This window comes from Opisthorchis viverrini (genome assembly GCF_000715545.1).
Source record: "Opisthorchis viverrini unplaced genomic scaffold opera_v5_245, whole genome shotgun sequence".
NCBI classification, from domain to species: Eukaryota; Metazoa; Platyhelminthes; class Trematoda; order Opisthorchiida; family Opisthorchiidae; genus Opisthorchis; species Opisthorchis viverrini.
Window position 1 is genome coordinate 755,301 of NW_008751904.1, and position 20,043 is coordinate 775,343.

Genomic DNA, 20,043 nt, shown 5'->3' on the forward strand with positions numbered 1-20,043 from the left:
ATGTTAAACTTGATGTGTGGATTTAAACTATTGAGATAGTCGTGAAATACACTTGACTTACTCCCGGAAAAGAGAGCTTGAGGTGACCGACCAAATGTGGTCTCCAGTTGAACGCCTCTTCATGAACCGACTAAAAGAGGTGTTTGAGTCTTGAAAGGTGAAGTTACTCACCTGATGGCGATTGATCTCTTTGACTGAATTGGGTTACATGCAACCAAGAGTCCGTCAGCGATCTAAACAACACCTTACTTATTGACTGATTCTCGCAGACATTCCAAGTACTCAGATTCGAATCAGGAGAAAACGGATTCTTCCGACTACAACTCTCAACCCGAGTAGCTGGGTTTTCAAGGTCATGAATGACTATTTCAAATACTCTGGATCGATCCTCACATGCATTTCTTCAAATTACCTAGCACCCCTGTCCTCAAGATCTGCAGACATGTTGTCTTAGCAATAAAAACGTAAAGAAGACCTCGCCGTGGCGGCCAGATGGATGTGAACACCATAAAAAACGAACCTGAAGCTCATAAACTCAAATAGACGCATACATACCCAGCTATTTGACCAAGATACCTGAATGTGTTGGTGGGGCAAAGTCGTTGGATGATTCGATTCTAAGCAGTAGCAAAACAGGGGGCGAGATGTCTCAGGTGGTTAGAACGCGAATGTATTGATCGGAAGGTCCGGTTCGAATTCGACTCTGCCTCTCGATTCCCCCTATCTAGGCTTAGGCAATCTGGCAGCATCCCAGTCCTCGTGCTTCCTTCGGGTGGCATGGCAGCTAGGCACCGGAATGGTGTTACAGCTGATCGATAGCTCGATAGCTATAATAGCAAAGCTGGCCGAGCAGTACTCAAAGGGGTAACAACTGGTGTTTGGTGAAGGAATTTGGAAAAATGCTCAAGTTACTCAAGTTTGCCAAAAATAGTCCAGTTCATACCAAGTAACCTTGACGTCTTCTCTGCTGAGCCACTGGGTGTTTAAGATAGTTTAAGACAGCCGACTTAAAGGCACCCGCAAGCGAATTCTAATCCGAGACGTTGAGACTGAAGTCCATGATATTACCCAATGGGGCCTATTGTTGCTTTCACGGGACACATTGCTGCCCAGCATTTTCATAGGTGGGACCCAGTCAGTTGTACAAAAGATGAGCCCAGGTTTTGGATATGGACCAAACTGTTTTATTACACTCCCCGTATTATTATTATTGTTGATTTTGTTGTTATAATCACAAAATACTACAAGTGGTCTTTCTGTTAGTTGATTTACACCTGAAAGTTAGCATATTTTCTCGTATTCTCCGACTGATGGACAGGTCATGGAGTTCGAAGCGGCTGTGCGACAAGATGCCACTGAGGAAAGACGAAACCAAGTGCGCTGGCAAACCAAACTTGGTGGACAACCTTTGACCCCTGAACAGCGAGATAAAACAGAAGACGAATGGATTCAGGCCTGGAACAATTATTTCGTGAGTTTTAAAAAGTACTGAAGAAGCTGATTTTGATAGTTCTCAGTGGATTACATTAGAAGGAGCGATTTTGCGGAAAAACTTCCGTTTTGCACTGCTCATCGCGGACTGCAAAGACATCATACTTCAGGCGATCGTTGCAGTGGTCATTCTGACCTCTTTGTATCTACTCACAATACCAACACTGGAAATCCAGATTTCCTTCGTCAAAACTCTTTGGGAACAGGTAGTTACTTGGAATAGACGTTCTTTGCGAGACTTTCTTATCAGAGAATACTCAAAGTCACAAAACAGGATATACCGGTGGCCACTCGAAAATCCTGGCCACTGTTTCCCAGTGTGACTAAACAACGCGCAAGGTTCCAAGCCCAGTCGTAAGGAGGCCACATGGTGGGCAGTCTCACTGTCAGATGTATTGCAAGTACCTTCCAGACAGAGCGTTTTACGTATCTTGGAAGTTGTATATTGAATTACATTAGAAGGGGCGATTTTACGGAACAAGTTCCGTTTTGCACTCCTCATCGCGGACTACAAAGACATCATAATTCAGGTGATCTTTCCAGTGGTCATTCTGACCTCTTTGTATCTACTCACAATACCAACACTGGAAATCCAGATTTCCTTCGTCAAAACTCTTTGGAAACAGGTAGTTACTTGGAATAGACGTTCTTTGCGAGACTTTCTTATCAGAGAATACTCAAAGTCACAAAACAGGATATACCGGTGGCCACTCGAAAATCCTGGCCACTGTTTCCCAGTGTGACTAAACAACGCGCAAGGTTCCAAGCCCAGTCGTAAGGAGGCCACATGGTGGGCAGTCTCACTGTCAGATGTATTGCAAGTACCTTCCAGACAGAGCGTTTTACGTATCTTGGAAGTTGTATTAGTTCTGACTGTAGTGTGACAGATGAGGTCAATGCACGAATCTGCAAAGCCCGGATCGCCTTTGCTAATTTGTGACAACTATGGCTTCAGAGTAGTGTAGCCCTGAATCTCAAGAGACGTGTGCGGACTGTTTTGTCGTATGGCTGTGAAAGCTGGCCTATTCGAGCAGCGGAACTAAGACGTCTTCAGGTGTTCGACAGTCGTTGTCTCAGAACCATAGCTCGTGTGGGTTGGTGACGACGAATGCGCAACGAGGCGATTAGAAAGCGAGTTTTCAGTTGTGAAACGGGTAATCCCATTGACGAATGTGTCCTGCACCAGAAGCTGCGTTGGTTGGGACATGTGTTGCGTATGCCTAGCCATCGTTTGCTGAAGAGAGTGCTGTTTTCCATACCCAATTCAGAGTGTTGGAAGCAGAGAGGTGGCCAACCCCTTACATGGCAGAGGGTTATGAAAGAAATCACGAAACGTTTGGGTGCTGTCGATGCTACTCACCTATCAGGATGGAAACCGCTTGATCCAGTGTACCTGGTTTCGGAAGGTAAAAGTTCTGGCGGCTAATGGCTCTCAGTGGCGTTCGCCAGAAACTACACTCATTGAACTGGAATGCGACTAGCTAAGGGATCAATCCTCTGAAAAGGTTAATTTTCTGATGTCCTCGGGAACTTCTGTATGATGACTTTCACCTGTTATGTTGTCAAGTATTCCGGGCTCCAGTTGATGTTTTTCGGCCTGCCAAATACCATAACGCGGCAAAGATAAAAAACGGACTAATAAATTCACGAGGCACAGTCACACAAATAGGCAACCACATTAAGAGATAACAGATAATCTTCAAATGCTATGTAAACTCACACTGGCAAATAGGCAATGCCCAGCGAAACGCGCACTGACAACGTTTCCTCGTATGATAACAAAACGTCTGCAAGTCAATTACTAAGATTGGCGAACAGAACAGTAGTCACGTGATCAATAACCAACAAAATTACTCGCTTCTAACCCTACAAATGACTGCTTTCTCAGCTATAAACCATCAATCAACGTCTACGACAGAGTTTAAGTGCCCTTTTCATCGGTCTCTAACGTGGATATGTAAATTACACGACTTCATGAGCATTGGCATTCAGAAAATTGGGCTTTTGAACCCTGGGTGAGGTCAGCTAATGCTACATGATAACTTGGGAAATGTAAGTGCAAACGAAATTTAGAAGGACTTATCAATCGATTGAATAGTTATTGTCTCACAAGAGTGTGGTAACCAATTAATGGGTTTATAAATGTGTTACGTTTCATCGTTTTAGAGAAAGCTTGGTGACAATCGGTAGATTTATTGCTCGGCAAAGTTTCGCTTTTGGCACAAAAGCTTCGTCAATCCAAGTTCTAGGTTCTGACGTTGGTTGAGATTCAAGGCGGAAGGAGAACCACTCAGCTAAGTCAACCAAGATCTCTGTTGGGTGTCGGCCGAGGCATGTTTGTGTGTTAAAGTGGATACGTTTTACTTTTGAAACGAAAGCCTTGTTAGGCCAAGTGAATTGGTTGCCAGGCTGATTTGTAAGGCGATAAGGTCTCTTCCGACTAGGTCAGTGTTGGATGTAGGTTAAAAGCTGTTGGCGCTTTGTGTGGGTGTCCAGGTCTTACAACTGACGGGTGGATCGAACACGGGGCTGTTTACAAAATTAAATACAGCGACTGCACCAAGGTCCTTCATCGGACAGAGCGACAACAGAATCGGAAACCGCACGGTAACGCGGATGAATATCGGGCGTTACTGAAAAGCAGCAAAGTGTGAAGTATGCACAAAGTATGAAGTTGTGAGTTGATGACTACGATTCGTGCCACTGAGACCGACCGCCTAAATGGAGAAAAGCACCCAGCATCTTGGTGCCAACAGAATAGAAGGCGTAAATTTGGCGAGCATGTGGAGAGTCGTTTTGGATTAGTCTAGCTAGCATGTGTCGGTGTGCAGCTATCAATGAAGATGAGTCATCAACCGAAGTAACTCGGACCTGAAGTGCATAACCTAAGCTGAGTCTCAGCTAAACACAGACCCAAACAGACCAACAAAATTTACCCAAGTCATCAGCTGAAGTATCCTGGAATGGAAGATCAATGATCCATGCCGGACCAGAATGAATTTAAATCCCCCCATATAATCGGCCGTATGACTGAAGCACCGCTAAGATCTTGTTGGGGACATTCACCAGTGCTCTAGTGTGCTAATTGGAAAAGATCTTGCCGATTGGTTCTTCGCCCATCCTAAAACTGGACCAACCAGGTGAACCACTCAGTTGGCCTGATAAAACTGTTGTGTCACAAGTGAGACACTGTCCACAGTTTACCAACCCCTTCTTCGTTGTTATCCGCTACAAACACACCGGGATAACCATAACTTTAAAAACACTCATCTAGTTCAGTCGTAATAACAATCAATAATCGTTTAGCTGTAGCACCTTCTCGGTTCCTGGCTAGCATGCCATCAGAAGGAAGCACGACCGCTGGGATACTGCCAGGTTGCCCAAGCCTAGGCAGGAGAAGTCGATGGGGATAGATCGGGTTCGAACCACGGACCTTCCGATCAGTAAATTCACGCTCTAACCACTGAGCCATCTTGTCTTCCAAATTCAGTCATGAATGAGAACCAACCAGTTCAGCAAACCACATCGATCTAATCCTCTTTCTTTTAATTTCGATTCTCAGGCCCAGAGAACCGACCCTGAATCGTTTGGTGTACCTCGTCCAGATCTTAGCGGTACGATCCCTATCTCAAGATTGAAACAACCTTTTCCTAACATGGCGTACAACTGGACACGCCCTTATCGGCCCATTGGATTGTTTGATCGGTTGACAGCTTTTTCCCCAACGTTTCGCACTTACCGCCTACCTTGCCAAGGTTGGGCTGATCGCTATCGCCTGCTAGATCGGTTTCGTCAAGCAGTAAGTAGAATAATCTTACGACGGCGAATGACCGAACGACTGAGGCTCCTTCAACGAGCAGTTGCAAACAACAGGAACAGTGGACAGCGAAACGGAGGTGAGTTAAATTTAAGAATTAACTCATTACCCGTGTGAAGTTGACTTGTCTTTTCACTGAATCTCTTGGTTGGATTCTTTGAATTTGTGCCATCAGTCGTGAGTGGTGGTCATTGGACAAGCAAATTTCATATGACTCAAGGAACTGCTCGATTTCACAAGACCATGATTTATCTCATTGTGTGTTTTGTTTAAAAATCTTCTGATTCTCCCAAAGAAATTTAATGTGACGGAACTGATCACCATCATCATCATCATCATCATCATCATCATCACCATCATCATCATCATCATTAACAAGAACAACATCAGTTATCTTTTGCAACGCGTACACTTTGCCGAACAAAATAGAGAACAACACAACGGTTGTTGCATTTACTAAGTGTTCAGCGTTCCACCTCAGATGGAGGATCCTTGTTAGGCCGTAAGCAATAGATCTTGATGTGTACCATATGTGGACGACGACCCCAGCGCCTAATATGGGCTTGTGCGTTCACCAGGATATGTATTTACTCCAATTGACGGCCGCTTTCTCCATACCGTTGTCCATGAAGCCCGATTGGCAGTAAGGTCCGTCCACAACGCCATTCGGTATCTGTTTCCTCGTTTGACTCCATCGACAAACCTGCAGACAAAGCAGTTTGGCCTCGATCTTAACTGTATACGACCAGATTTTCAGTAGTCTTCCGGTGTGAAGTCTCCTTCTGAACAATAAAATTGGCATCAAAAAGGTTTGGGCGGCTCGCAGTCGGGCTTGAAATTGGCAAGGAAGGAAAGGTTTGGGCGGCTCGCAGTCGGGCTTGCAGAGAACGTGTCTCAGCCGGTATGGTCTAATTACTCGGATGACCACTCTTTTCTCCGAGATCTGCTTCGCATCAAGCAGAGGGTGGATGAGGCCTGGTTTCACTTTGAACAGCAGAGCAGCTTTCCATGTATGGCTGATAGCAGGTTTGTCACGATCCCGTACTCCGAACAGACTTACCACCAATTAAACTATCCTAAAGGGGGAGGCAGTTAACTAGAACCCCCTATTACTGGAACTAACAGGTGGCACTGAATATTCTTGGTGGCTTCCAGCCGACCCTCTTAAGTCCGGACTAAGCAGAATAATCCCACCAGGATGTCCGCCCTGTTCGGATGAGTGACACTGATGCGATAATCACGGGTCGAAAAAAAATAATTATCCCAAAATATTCGCATCCTATTGTGTACGGACGTGTCCGAGTAGGTTGTGCGTAGTTTGTGGCAGAACAAGACGCTAACTGCAAAGTTTTTCATAACTCAACTTTTCGACCATCTTAAGTGACCCTCGTCAAGAGCGGAATTGGTGGAATTCGATTAATAGTGAGGTACAATAATTGGATTCTAATTGTTTTTCCCATGATAAAGATCACCCTCGGTCGTTGTAAATTTGGGCTACAAAAAACTGTGTGGCTAACGTCGCGTTTTTCACAATAATTTTGATATTACAAAAGCAAATTCCTCGGAGAAATGAATCTATTTTATTCAATAAGTCGACCCAAGATTTTAAGGTAGACAACCCCAGGGACACCTGCTCCTAGTTGTCTACAGGCTGGTCAAGCATTGATCGGTCTCTTTCAGCTGATGCTAATGTACTTCATGTTTTAGTTGGTACGACGTTCAAGATATCATCTAGGTGTAACACACTACTTATGAGGTCACGGATTTTTCAGTAAACTTATGAGTATTGTGTTACGCTCAGTACACAAAACCGCCTCTCCTTCAGTATACAAAATGAACCAGCAAAACAACAGGCCTTCTTTCAAGACGTAAGTTCAGAAAATACATGGTGTCTCATAATAAACGCAAAATTTGATTGGGTAAGTAAACGTAGCCAATCAGAAGAAGGATGACAAAATTTCTCACATAAAAGAGATTTTTTGTGCAAGTGTTGACATTTTTTCTGCCTGCGATGAATGTCAGTACACGCATTGAAATTGTGAAACTCTATTATTTCCTTGGTGAAAGCGCCATCACTGTACTTCGTGGTTACAAAACCAAACATGGTCTCATCAAAGGTCTTTTCACCGTGTCGACCATTACGCGCTTGATTGCGAAATTTGAGTCCACTGGATCCGCATTGGATTTTCCTGGCAAAGGGAGAAAGTCTCTGAGTGATGAAAGAGCGCCCATTGTACAGAATGACGTCGAGCAACTTCAGTCCCAGAGGACCATGACATCTTTGTCAACAACTCAGATGTCTCAGTTGACCAGAATTCCCCGCGCCAGCGTGCATCGTATTATGAGACGCCACCTTCATCTCTACCCGTATCATTTCACCTCATTACAAAACATCACAGAAGAGGACAAGGAGCAACGTTTAACGTTCGCTAACTGGCTGCTGGACAATGAAGAAATCGTTCCCAAACTTTTATGGAGCGATGAAGCAAATTTTTCTGTGAATGGCATAATCAACAAGCACAATTGCGTGATATGGTCCCGTCTTTCAACAAGATGGCACTCCACCCCACTGCTCAAACTAAGCGAGAACTTACCTCCAAGAGCAATTTTCTGATGAGAGAGTTATTGCCCGTGGATTTCCAAACTTTTGGCCCGCAAGGTCACCCGATCTCACACCTCTGGATTATTGGTTTTGGAGAATGACCAAGGCTCGCGTATATCATGAAAATAAACCGAAAAATTTGCTGGAGTTAAGAGCAAGAATTGAAGAGGAGTGTGCATGAGTGACGCTTGAAGAAGTTAAACATGCTGTGTCTCACATCTCATGCCGCTTCCAACTTGTTATAGAAGAAAGGGGTGGTCTTGTTGGTTTGTTTACAGTAAACCTCCATGATGCATGTATGTCCACATCAAAAATAATAAATGTTTGTGAGACACCCTGTACTTTAACTTTCAGATGACGTGCCCAGAGACATTTCGGAAAAAATCGGTGAACCAATACCACCACTGCCTTTGGACGTATACGGCATTTCGATGCCGAAATACTGGAGGCAGCGAGACCTGATAGATCCTGTTTCAAGGTCACAAGCCCCGGTCTCTACGGAAGACAACAGTCACGACCTAACTGAGTTAACTTCATCTTTTATCGAACCCAATCGACCATGGCCTATTTTCCAAATCCAGGATCCTTGGCAGTGGCAGATTGCCGGTTGTCAAAAGTTTGATCCACTGGACGCACGCAGCATGATATTTTTGGAAAATAAGGAGGTTCGGGCTCATTCACAATCTGTTGTTACCTTTTTGGTAAGTATTTCTTGTGTCGACTGCTCATGACCTCATGTCGAGAGATGCGCCCAACAATTTGCAGTATTATGCGCTTGTATGAAATAGCTCAGTTTGATTTTAAAGCTATTGTCATCGATACTGGTGCAAGAATATCGCTTCCTGGCTTCTTATAATCGCACCAACGTACTTGAAGAAATCCTCATAGAGGATTCATAGATCAAGTCTGTCAACCAGGCAGTTTGGAGCGAAAAGGTCGGTGACAGTGGTTGGAGGCCACACTTTCACCCAAACACAATTAGGGCAACATGAACCCAATCAGAGAAGGCGGACTGCGGTGGAGCAGAATCCACTCATTCTGCCGTCTGATTGGTTTTCCGTCTTCGGCTTCGCGCAATCCCCTGCTAGACGAAGCAGCGCTGCTCTCGAGAGGTGAAATTCAGCGTGTACAGCATGCAAGATAGTTAGTGTCATCTTAGACAGGCATTCAAATTGAGTGAACATCAGAAACGATAAGAACCGGTCAGCATCATCATCAGCATCATCATCGTAATCAGTTATAGAAAACCCTGTAGTTCGGTACAGGGAGTAATGCACTGAAGGCAATAGATTGGATGCACGAGCTCCACTGATGGTGTACCTGGGCCCCTTCTGACAATGTCTTTGATTATTGATGACTCCCGTCTCAGGGTCCCCAACCAGAGAGACGGCAACGGTCAGCGCATCCCTGAATATGCTGGTAATTCATTTCATTCATTTCACTGTCAGATGTAATAACCGCGTATTCGTCGTACAGTGGTTGTAGCTGCCACAGTTTCGTTCACCGATGAGTTGGGGGGGGAGTAGGTAGCTGCGTATTGCACGCGCGAGCTGGTAAATTGGTGCATAAATCCAGCACTGTCAAGGGGCTGTCAAGTGGGGGGTTGGAAAAAGAGCTACACAGTGAATGCAATAGCTTTTTGATGCACGAGCGCCATTGAGGGCGCGACTGGGCCATGTCTGATAATGTCTCTAGCCATTGACGTGGCCCGTCTCGAAGTCCCCATCCAGGAAGACGGCAGTGACCAGCGCAGCTGAGTTTGCTGGTAATGGCTTTAATACTTCGCTGCCAAGTCATTGTTTGACCGCCTCTGGCTCTCTTCCACCCTTCACGTGGTTGTGCGAAAAGAGCCCTTCGAGGAAGTCGGTCAAGTGACATACGCAGCCACGCCAACGCAACCTGTGCAGTGTGATCAGTTCATCTATCGAAAGTGAGTTATTTCTCCCGAATACCATTCGACGCACTTCAGAATTGCTGATCCGGTGTTCCCATCAGACTCGGGCAATGCTCCGAAGACATGGATGGTCAAACACTGAAAAACCTTTGCGGTCCTCAGCGCGCAGTGGCCAGGTTTCTGGTAATGGTTTCCATACTTTGTTTCAAGGTCATCGTTTGACCCCTCCTGGATCGTTTCCACCCTTCCAGTGGTTGTGTGTGTAAGCATACATTTCGCGAGAAGACTAATGCTACAGACGGATTCTGCTGCAGTACCCGACAGGCTGCTGCCAACTGTGTACGAATTCTTCCAAAACACTCGTTTTTTTGTCTAGTTTTATCACTACTGACAAAGATGGTGTTTACTTGCTGGTGTAGGGTTCAGCAACGTCACGTTAAGTGAACATGCTGCTTAAGTGGTAGTTAAGGGTTCCTTGCCCTCATTCCCAAGATGGTCATTGGTAAAACCTTTAGCCAATCGCAAGGATCAGCTCAACGGAAGGCTAAGTGTGTACGCATTTTTTAGTTAAACAAACACAACCCGGATGATCTCCGACTACTTCTGGTCCTTTGTGCTTCTGCACTGCAGTATGGAGTAGTCACACGTCCAGTGCGTTCATGATCGGTTCAAAGAGATTGTTCGAGAAGACCACATGCACCGCACTGTTGCATACCACTATGGGTTGATGCTGAAGGGTGGCCTATAAAGACCGGAGGATGTTTACGGGCTAGGGAGGTCAAGCAATGACTTGGTAGCGAGGTTTCAAAGGCATTACTAGCAAACTCAGATGCGCCGTTCATTCTGGTCTCCCTGGATGGGGACATCTAGATGTCAAACATGGCCCAGTCGCGCCCTCAGTAGCGGGCATGCATCCAATCTGTTACCTTCAAAGCATAACTTCCCCTCCCCACTGGTACTCTTGTGCCAGCTACTATCTTCAATGCGTAGGTATCCGCTCACCTTCTCAAATTACTGGCGAACAAAACTGTGACCACCATTACCACTGTACGGCAAGTACACAGCTGTTTACAGCCGAAGGCGATGATGAATGCGTGCGCCTGAGGTTTCCTCTCGAGTTGCGTCTTCCTAGTAACTTCAGCTTATAACCTCATCTAGTTGTATTTGATTTCGAGTGAGGATCGGTGGCACCTACTGTTCAGCTGCTGAGCTTTCCAGCGGAACGTCGTTCAAACTTCAACGGACGCCATCTTCTACCTCAGCAACTACTATCCAGTGGACGGAGAGGTTCTCTGATGCCGCAATCTCACCTAAACTATGCTTGCTAAATCCGACATAACCTAATACATGGTAAGATGTTTCCCGACAATGCGAAGTGAAAAAAATGTTTCGCCTCATCTCGTTTTAACGACGCTGGGAAGTTACCATGTTATTTACATTAGGCGCGGTGAGTCCATCGTGCACAAACTGAACTGCCATTGCTGTTATCTCGTATTGTCAGATAACTAAGGGGTGTCTCGCTTTTCTAGACACTGCCGTTTCTCCGTCCTAACCAAATTCATCCACCTTATTCCCATTCTAGGAGAAGGTCACTGCACCAACACCAACCATGTCATCAGAACAAGCTCACGCTGGTCATTCTGGTGAGAAGGAACTGAACAATGTGGACAACATGAGTCCTGCGGTCTGACTGAGCATAAAGGTAACCATATGGTGATCGGCACTGCACCCAGTCGTTACATCTTGCTGACCATATCTCAATATTTGTCAAGCCTCACAATGGATCGCATAATAACTACGCAAATCGATACACTATCACCCTCATTTTTAAGCATGACGTGTTCACCCAATCGCAACATTGCAACATTCGTCTATTTGGAGCCTATTCAACTTCCTTAGTAACAGGTTTATCTTCCCACCAGAACGGAATTATCATCCGGGTACTCTCCAAAAGATCTAGAGGGGCTTGAATCCGAATAAGAGTTGGGACGCTCTTGAGGTCATTTGCCGGTGATTGATCATCAGGGTGATCAGACCAGATACAGCGTTGCCTCATCATGTTCACGTGGTCATGTGTTAACTGGTTCCTTGCGTTGAGACTTCTCAAGGGAGTTTTGGTGTTTCCTTGTGAACACCGTAGTTGTTAGTCAGGTGGACGGACAGAGACAGACCTGTTTGTACTTATGGATTCTGACTCGTCCTAACTTGGTTAGATAACTTGCTCATAACTGCGACAGCCAGTCAGTGTACGGTGTTACTGAAGGCTCCCCAAATGTCACTATTTGATATCCGTATTCGAACGCTAGCGCATAGAAGTAAGTGATCCAACTGAATAAGTTGTTCAACCACGCAAACAGTCGTAAGCGAAGATCACTGTTCCTCAGAGGTACACACACATTCGAATGCACCGCCTTGCTACGACAAACAACTGCCTGTTGGGGCTAGCTTGACTGAGGAGGAAGTCCCTACGACATAGCTGACAAGCCCCTCAATCAACTTGCAGTTTGAAACTAACCTTCTACAAGCGGTGCAACTCTTTTCCACAAACCTTTCTGTCACAGTATCTGCCTTTTTCTAGTACCTTTAAGTCTGTTTCCTAGATTTAAACGAATCTGGGGTTAGGCGATAGCCCCCTCTTGAACTGGGAGAAGCCCAGTATGACCAATGGAAACCAACTTGGTCTACTGGTGTTGGCTCTTTTTTCCGTTGTACAGTCCTTAGTCCATCAGTTCCTTAGCATTCTGTCTCAAGTGGAACATAAGGTTGACGGAAACTTGGGGGCTGCGCCTACCTGATGAGTCCCAAGAAGGGCGAAACCGGTCGTCGGCTATCGAAGAGTTTTCAGCGACCTTGTGAGTAGTTTCCTTTATGAAAGCATTCTGTCTCATCCATTTATGAGCACGTAGGTCAAAGAATCAGGCATGAAACATCCTCTGTAACCGGGGTTCTCACTCTGCAACTCCGGTAGTTCAGTCAGCCGGAAACGCCTAATTCTTACCCGAATATGACCACAAAAGGCTGTTACTGTACCGGCGAACCTTGGGCCCGGCGTATCTCTTGCCCAGGAGAGTATGTTTTTAAGAGTGGTTCTTCAGGAACAATCGATCTACAACTACTGTGCAGTCCACAGGCCTTCCATTACTTCCACATGGAAACGATTCTCCTGATCACGTGATTGGTAGTGGGAACCGTGACACCAGATCAGGGCAGAGAAACCGACAAAATGCACCCTGAGGTATCATTCGCTATCACTGATCAGATCGATTTAAGCCTGAATGCCCGAATTATCGCATGCTGTCAGTTATCTGTCCGCCTATCTCTCTATCAGCTTACATGTCTGTTTACCCATCTGTTTGCCTGTCGGTCTATCCACCATCATTATCATTTTACGCCACCGGGCCTTTACAATGGGGTATTGTGGTAGACAAGTGAAATCAAAGTAACCTTCTGATTGACAGAAGCGGATGTTTGGTCAAGACTTGTGAGTACCCTTCATATGTTTGATTGTAATACACCTCCGTTCACTGAATAATGTTGATTGTCTTTTCATCCACAGCTGTCCAAAGTTTCGTGACGAAAACGATTCCTTCGCCACAATGTGTCGAGGCATTGGGAAAAGAACGTCTCTGTATTCCTGAAATATTTTGACTTCCCAGATAAGTAGGAATGTTTTAGAACATCATGAGCCTTTGAATTAATCGAACGATTCCACACCTATTACTGTTTTTTCTACAGACATATTTGATTTTGCTTATAAATTTTGCTACAGTAAAATGGCTCCGATATATTTTTGTTTAACTCTGAACTGGTGTGTGGTTCCATTTTACTTCGTGCTCGTTTAGCTCTGAGTGAGTGAATGCAGTCATACATCATCGTCCAGCTGTAACACCCTTCCGAGGCCAAACTGCCATGCCACCCGAAGGAAGCACGAGGGCTGGGATACTGCCAGGTTGCCCATGCCTAGACAGGGGAAGTCGATAGGGAGAGGTCGGATTCGAAACACGGACCTTCTGGTCAGTAAATTCTCATTCTAACCACTTGAGTCATCTCGCCCCCATTGGACGAGTCGCAGTGATGCAGAGGCGGTCACCATTTGACGGTTGGAAATCGATCATGTCAAGTTTGTAGAGCATGACGAATTCCGAGATCCCTTCCACCTACACTTGTTTGGAGGCATTGCAAAATACGTGCAACAACTGGTGGCATTCTTAGTGTCATTTTAAACCCAGACCGTCTCAGCCAAGGTCTGGAGGTCTTGAGTTTCTCCGAGCGCTTATAGTAGGCTAACTCCAGGTCATTTCTTTCTTCCTCCTTACCGTTCTCTCGCAATAATCTTTCCTAGTAATTTACGGGCATACAGTATGGAAGCTTCAGTGTGTTCCACTTCGGAAGCTTCCTTGAGGAACAGATTCATCAGGCGTTTAGTTTGGATCGACGGAGTCTACTGGACAACCGTCTGGTTAAAGTAAGACACAGTACATGTAATTAAATAAACTAATTAGGTTTTCAGACGCCCTTAAGTTTACAGCTAACCGTCATTTCGTGGATGGTTCAATCATGACTGAAAAGGGCAATTTGAATTGCTTCCAGCGGATGACTGAGCCAAAATCACTCGCTTTCCATATGGATGGCTAATTCTGAGAGACCCGGATAACTCTTGCATTTGAAAGCTGGAGTACTTTTGAATGTTAATCTATTCGCAATTAATAATCTGCCATCAGCCACAGTTATAATCTGTCTTGAGTCGACTTTAACGTGAACGTACCTGTGGATGATGGTGATGATGTGGGCCAAATTTGCCGATCAGTTAATGGTGCCTGTAACTTTGACTGGTTCCGTTTATTCGAGGTGTCGGGAACGGTTCGGCATACCCGAAAAAGTGAGGATCCACCTTAGCGCATGACAGCGCTACCAGATATGATCCTTTTCTGGTCCACACAGCTCTGTAGGGTAATTTTATGAGGCGTAAAAGACATCGTCCCTAGAAGCGAATAGATAAGCGACCTTGCTGTCTACTGAGCGTTTTGGGAATTCGGAACAGTTAGGTTGTTTTGTTCAGGTGTACGAAACTCATGAAGGAAGGAAGGGGGTTTTACAGTTCCCTTAATTTCAGTGAAACTGCTCTTCTGGGACACTGATACTCTTTCATTCCAAGGTCATTACGATGGTAGTCCACACACTGTATTCAAAATTGGATGTCCCAATGGGTGATAAAGATTGAAACAGAACGGTTCAAATTTCGGACTGCAACAACTAGAAACATAATAAACTATACAAATGATTTTCATTAGGTGTTACAACACAAATTCCGAAGCAGAATGAACTCGGCCTGGTAATCAAGTATCAGTCAAGCAAGAACGGGATGAAATAATCGATACAAGACATGGATCAATAACCGCACTACCAACAAGAACGATCCACGTGCACGCTCGCATCTGATTGGCAGTTTTCGTCCGAATATGAACGACCTTGGCCACACATTCTATGCAGTTTTTTTCAACCGAAAGCATACCAGACAGATGCGCAACAGTTACCCGATGGGCAAACTAATACAGAGACGACTCTGGGCTCCACGAGATTGTGGAGTGGGTGGACTCCTTCTCAAATGCAGATGCCATTTGCATTTCAACTTGTTCTCTGACCTAAAGACTTCAGTAACACACTGATTTAAGACAGTGATGTGACAATTTATGGATGCGTTTTCTTGTCAAAGAAGGTTTCGGGTTCGAACTTCAGGTGTCATTATGCCGAGCTTCAGTCTTCGCAAGGAGAATTTTTCTGCAAATTACAAAAGCGTCGACCGTTCCAACGAGCTGGCTGTGCAATTGTTCGTGAATCAAGCTAGGAATGGGTTGATCAGAACTATTTCGAGGACAGTGATACTCCTATCAGACTTGCAAACATACACAGATTAACTTTCAAAGCATCGACAGATTCGTACGCCTGAAGTTATACGATCACATCAGAAGATGGATTTTTGCATGATCTCCAGACTGTCGCTAACTAACTAACAGTATCGATTTCCAGAATTTCGGCTTGGTCAAATTAGTTAGTTTCTAGTAGGCTCTCTCGTAGAGTTTGTCTTCATCGACGTACTGTTGGCAGAAAAGATGAGTCGAATTCAGGATTGGCCAAGGAAGGGACATTTCACTTTGGAACAACGTGAATGTCCTTCAGTTTTTCAGGCGAACAGATTCGTACTGGTAGTTGGGAGAGAGTTGGGTAGTTGAGAGAAACCTCAATTTATTGCTCAAAAGTCGTGGGGTTTTAGTGACTTACAGACAGTTTTGTTCGTTGCTGTCTGTATTTTTCGCACGTGTCTGACGATGGTCGTCTCATTGGCTCTACAACCGTTGTCATTGACCGATCTTCGTTTGCTCGAGATCAAAATTTATGAACAGGTGTCCGAGTCTGTCCTCAAATGTACGCTTGTTTAGAGGGAATTAGGTGGAAATGGTTTGAGTACTGACCACTGGAACTAACGAACTCAGCATTTCCGAATCTGTTCCTGGGACTAAAAGGCCACTGTCAAGCTGTCCTCCATACCTCCTTTGTGTGGCAAGCAACGGCATGCAGTTTGGAAAACAAGAGAAGCCCACGAAGTTTCCCAGAACTGCACCGGAAAAAGTTCTCAGGCGAAGGTTTACAGAGATGTAGTTTTGCAATCTGAAATTCCTGTTACGGAGATCGTACACCGAAAACAACCTGGCGCACTCGTAGAATTCTTAGAGTCGCTTCACAAACAAATGAATGGCGAATTGCGTTTTGGAACGTTACCAGACTCAGAGGACTCACGATTTTCTTGTCAAACAAAACGGGTGAAATTCCGGTAGAAACACTAACCTACAAAGAACGAGGTGATCCCCGGATGCCACCTCTAGGATAATGCCAAACCGATGGAAGAAAAAATGGAAGTAAACGTCTGCCGAATAACTTTATTCAACGGAACTGCAAGTCTATGCTTTTGTACTTGAAGGCTTTCTTTCAGTGGTCGTCTGAAAAGCACTGGATGTCGCTGCATGGGGAGCTTTCTCCCCTAAGGTTATTGTCTCGCAGACAAAATACATCTCTGTGTTACAGTTGTGCGCTCCCCATTTGCCGCTTACGAAATCCACAGACAAACACAAGGTTGCGCCGGGGCTGAAAGCTTGGAAATCGGCCTGCGTGAAGTGCAGGAAACGGAAGTTGGCCGGTGTGCCATCAGTCCACGTGTGAATCAGGTGTGATGCATGATCTTGAAATGTGTGCTCGACCTTACTTATGAGGCCTCCGATCCAAAATTGCCGTTTGTCCAATGGGAGTACCCAGCTCATCAATTGGTGTACCATAGTGGGATCGTGAATGGACACCAGGTCGCTATGTTTCCGGATTTCGATCGGATTCGCAGGCGCTTTGGATGTGGTACCTTCTGGCCGTATCCCACTGGTCAGGTTTTGACAGAACTCCCTGGCTTGTGTGTGTGACATCTGAGCGTCTTCACCTCCGTGCACATAGGTCAGAGTGAGGTATGGCCCAAATTGTTTTTCTGAAATCTTTAGTCCGTACACACACAGGGGACAAGATAACAGGAGTAGTAGCGACAGATTACTCATCGAAAAGGCCACAGTGTGAATTGAAGAGTGCTGCTGGAACGCGGAAGAGAAAATAACATTTCCAATCATAGCGGCGATGGTTTATCGATCAAAGTTCCTCCTTGAGTGCACTCAGATTTCTTCAATGATTGATTGAAGTCTCGTGACCGAAGGCGCATACACAACCAATGCGTCATGTGACAGTCCGAATAAGGGAGGAAGTTGAAAAAAAGACAGTTTGGAAACTACATTTTCTATCTAGACCTTCCCTGTGGTAGTCGAACCTCGATCACTAGACTTGTAAGCTCTTGGTAGCGTAAATAAGTCTGGGGATTTTGATGCAGGTTTCGTCCCATAAGTGAAACCAATCTAATCTGAAAGGCCTAGAAGCTGTTTCCCGGCTGGCAGTCTGAACACGTGACCGTCCGGCCACGAGCGGCTGAGCAGCGAGTTCATCATACTCCGGATTAGCAGTCAGTGGCCGAACGACCCGTGTTCAAACCACTAGCCGAGAGGTCGCCGGTTCGAAACATCCTGCAATTTCGACAGACTATTCCCACAGGGATGAAACAGCCACAGTATTGATTGGTTTCATCCACAGGACGAAAGTTCCATTAAGACCAGTAACACACCACAACCCCTGTTTGTCCTTGGAGACGGAAGAGTTTTACAGCAGTTAGTGTCCTCCTGTACGTCAGTGAAACCTGGTCACTCTACAGAAATGTTCGGTTTCTTGGCCGATCTTGGGACACCGTTCGCATCCAACGGACACAGAACGAAGAGCAAACGCTGTTGGATTGAAATGCAGCTTGACATATCCTGAATCCACAGACAACCTGACCACGGCTGTCTTATAATGGAGTTCAAAACCGAGGAAACCAAGCTTCTGTCATGCATGCAACTTCTTTGAAAAGTTGTAATTCACAGTTTAAATTGAGGGGGGACCTGATACTCCACAGATTCCCACAGAGGAGCTATCTACACAGCGCGAAGCTGTGAATTACGACGCGTCTTATTACCATAAAACGGATAAACTATTGTGGAAAGACTTATTATACACAGTTTAGCCTAGCCCACATGAACCCGCGCAATCTGCGGACGTACAAACCTTAGTGGAATCTGCTTAGTGGATCAAAAACATACTCAGCGACATGTCTGCATGCAAGTCAGAATGCAGCCTGGTCGTAGGCCCATAGGAAACTCCAGAATTGATCACAAGTGAAGCGGAAGTGGACTACTTGCGGGATAACAAAATTATAATTATCTTATGCTCCAAGCGAGCGGACTTTGCGAATGTGGTGAGAGCGAGAGAAACACATTCGTTGGAACACGCTGGGTTAGAGATAGCTCAGTGGTCAAGGCTCGAACTCGACCCCATCATTTCGACCTCGACTGAGTTTGAGCAATCTAACAGTCAGCGGCGGGTAAGTAAATTGCCCATCACCATCATCATCATTGTCAGCTGTAATAACCGCGTACTCGTCGCACATTGGTTGTAGCTGCCACAGTCTCGTTCACCGATGATTCGGGGAAATGGGGTAAGTAGCCGCGCATTGGAGGCGGGAGCTGATAAATTGTTGCGTAAATACAGCACTGTAGGTGAACTGTTAATTAGGGGGGTTGGGAAGGGAGCTATGCATTGAAGTCAATAGCTTGGATGTATGAGCACCATTGAGGGCACAGCTGGGCCTTNCCATTGATGTGGCCCGTCTCGGGGTCCCCATCCAAGAAGACGGCAGTGACCAGCGCAGCTGCGTTTGCTGGTAATGGCTTTCATACTTCGCTGCCAAGTCATTGTTTGACCGCATCTGGCTCTCTTCCATCTTTCACGTGGTTGTGCGAAAAGAACCCTTCGAGGAAGTCGGTCGACTGGCATACGCAGCACGTGGCCAAGCCAGCGCAACCTATGCAGTGTGATCGGTTCAGTAAACTGCCCAGTCATCTAATAATAAGGTTTTCAGGTCCAGCCACACAGAGGCTCAAAATATCTGAGTTAGAGACGTGAATATGTGTCCGCAAACTTGCAGAATAGTTTTGCTCATGGGTATAAAAATTCTCAGCAGATTCAGGCAATTGCAGAGTAAGGAAGACGTGCGAGTGACGGATTAGTACTCCCTCTACCTTGAAACAATCTGATATCCGCCGGAGTTGTCTCCTCTTGAGAAACTGGCACGAAAGAGTTCTATAGTTTATGGTAAAGGCGTTAATTTATTGACCGAAAGGTAGATGGTTCAAACCTGGCTCCGGCATCTCGACTAATCCTGACAGTGACCTCAGCTCTCGAGCTTCCCTCGGCTGACATAGCATGATGTTACAGATGGACGAACACGAATGAACTGTACGTGGGTTCAGACGTAATGCACTACTCATAAGATTGCTGAGAACTCTTCGACAGCTCATGACCGGTTTCACCCTTCTTGGTGCTCATCAGGTAGGCGTAGTCTCCGAGTTTCCGTCAACCTTATGTTCTACTTGAACCCGAATTGCACGAAATTAGCGAAATATACACATTTTCAAACAAATTTATTTTCGCGAGACTCAACTGGAACCCCGCTGAATCTCTCGTTTATGCAGTCTCTAACCGACTGAATGTGCTGCACCAGGCCACCTCATGTTTCAGCTGGCACGATATTCGAGATAGCGCGATACATGTATAGACGTAATACAC

General features: G+C 45.5%; 2 protein-coding genes across 2 annotated transcripts in view; one reads left to right on the forward strand and one right to left on the reverse strand.

The window, feature by feature from the left end:
- T265_14717 (hypothetical protein) overlaps positions 1 to 13,516 on the forward strand; it is a gene marked incomplete at both ends in the record, with an annotated part of 32,346 nt that extends 18,830 nt beyond the window's left edge. Inside the window, 5 exons of the mRNA XM_009174929.1 lie at positions 1,286 to 1,485; positions 1,531 to 1,697; positions 8,265 to 8,611; positions 11,387 to 11,506; positions 13,361 to 13,516. Of these exons, the coding sequence (XP_009173193.1) occupies positions 1,286 to 1,485; positions 1,531 to 1,697; positions 8,265 to 8,611; positions 11,387 to 11,494 (822 nt within the window). The remainder of the gene's footprint in view (positions 1 to 1,285; positions 1,486 to 1,530; positions 1,698 to 8,264; positions 8,612 to 11,386; positions 11,507 to 13,360) is intronic.
- On the reverse strand, positions 9,832 to 19,317 carry T265_08978 (hypothetical protein; the record flags this gene model as incomplete). The annotated part of the gene is made up of 5 exons (XM_009174925.1): positions 9,832 to 9,984; positions 13,673 to 13,764; positions 16,775 to 17,336; positions 18,820 to 19,007; positions 19,119 to 19,317. 5 exons carry the CDS (start codon positions 19,315 to 19,317, stop codon positions 9,832 to 9,834), a joined length of 1,194 nt encoding a protein of 397 aa, XP_009173189.1.
- Positions 19,318 to 20,043: the final 726 nt, after the last annotated feature.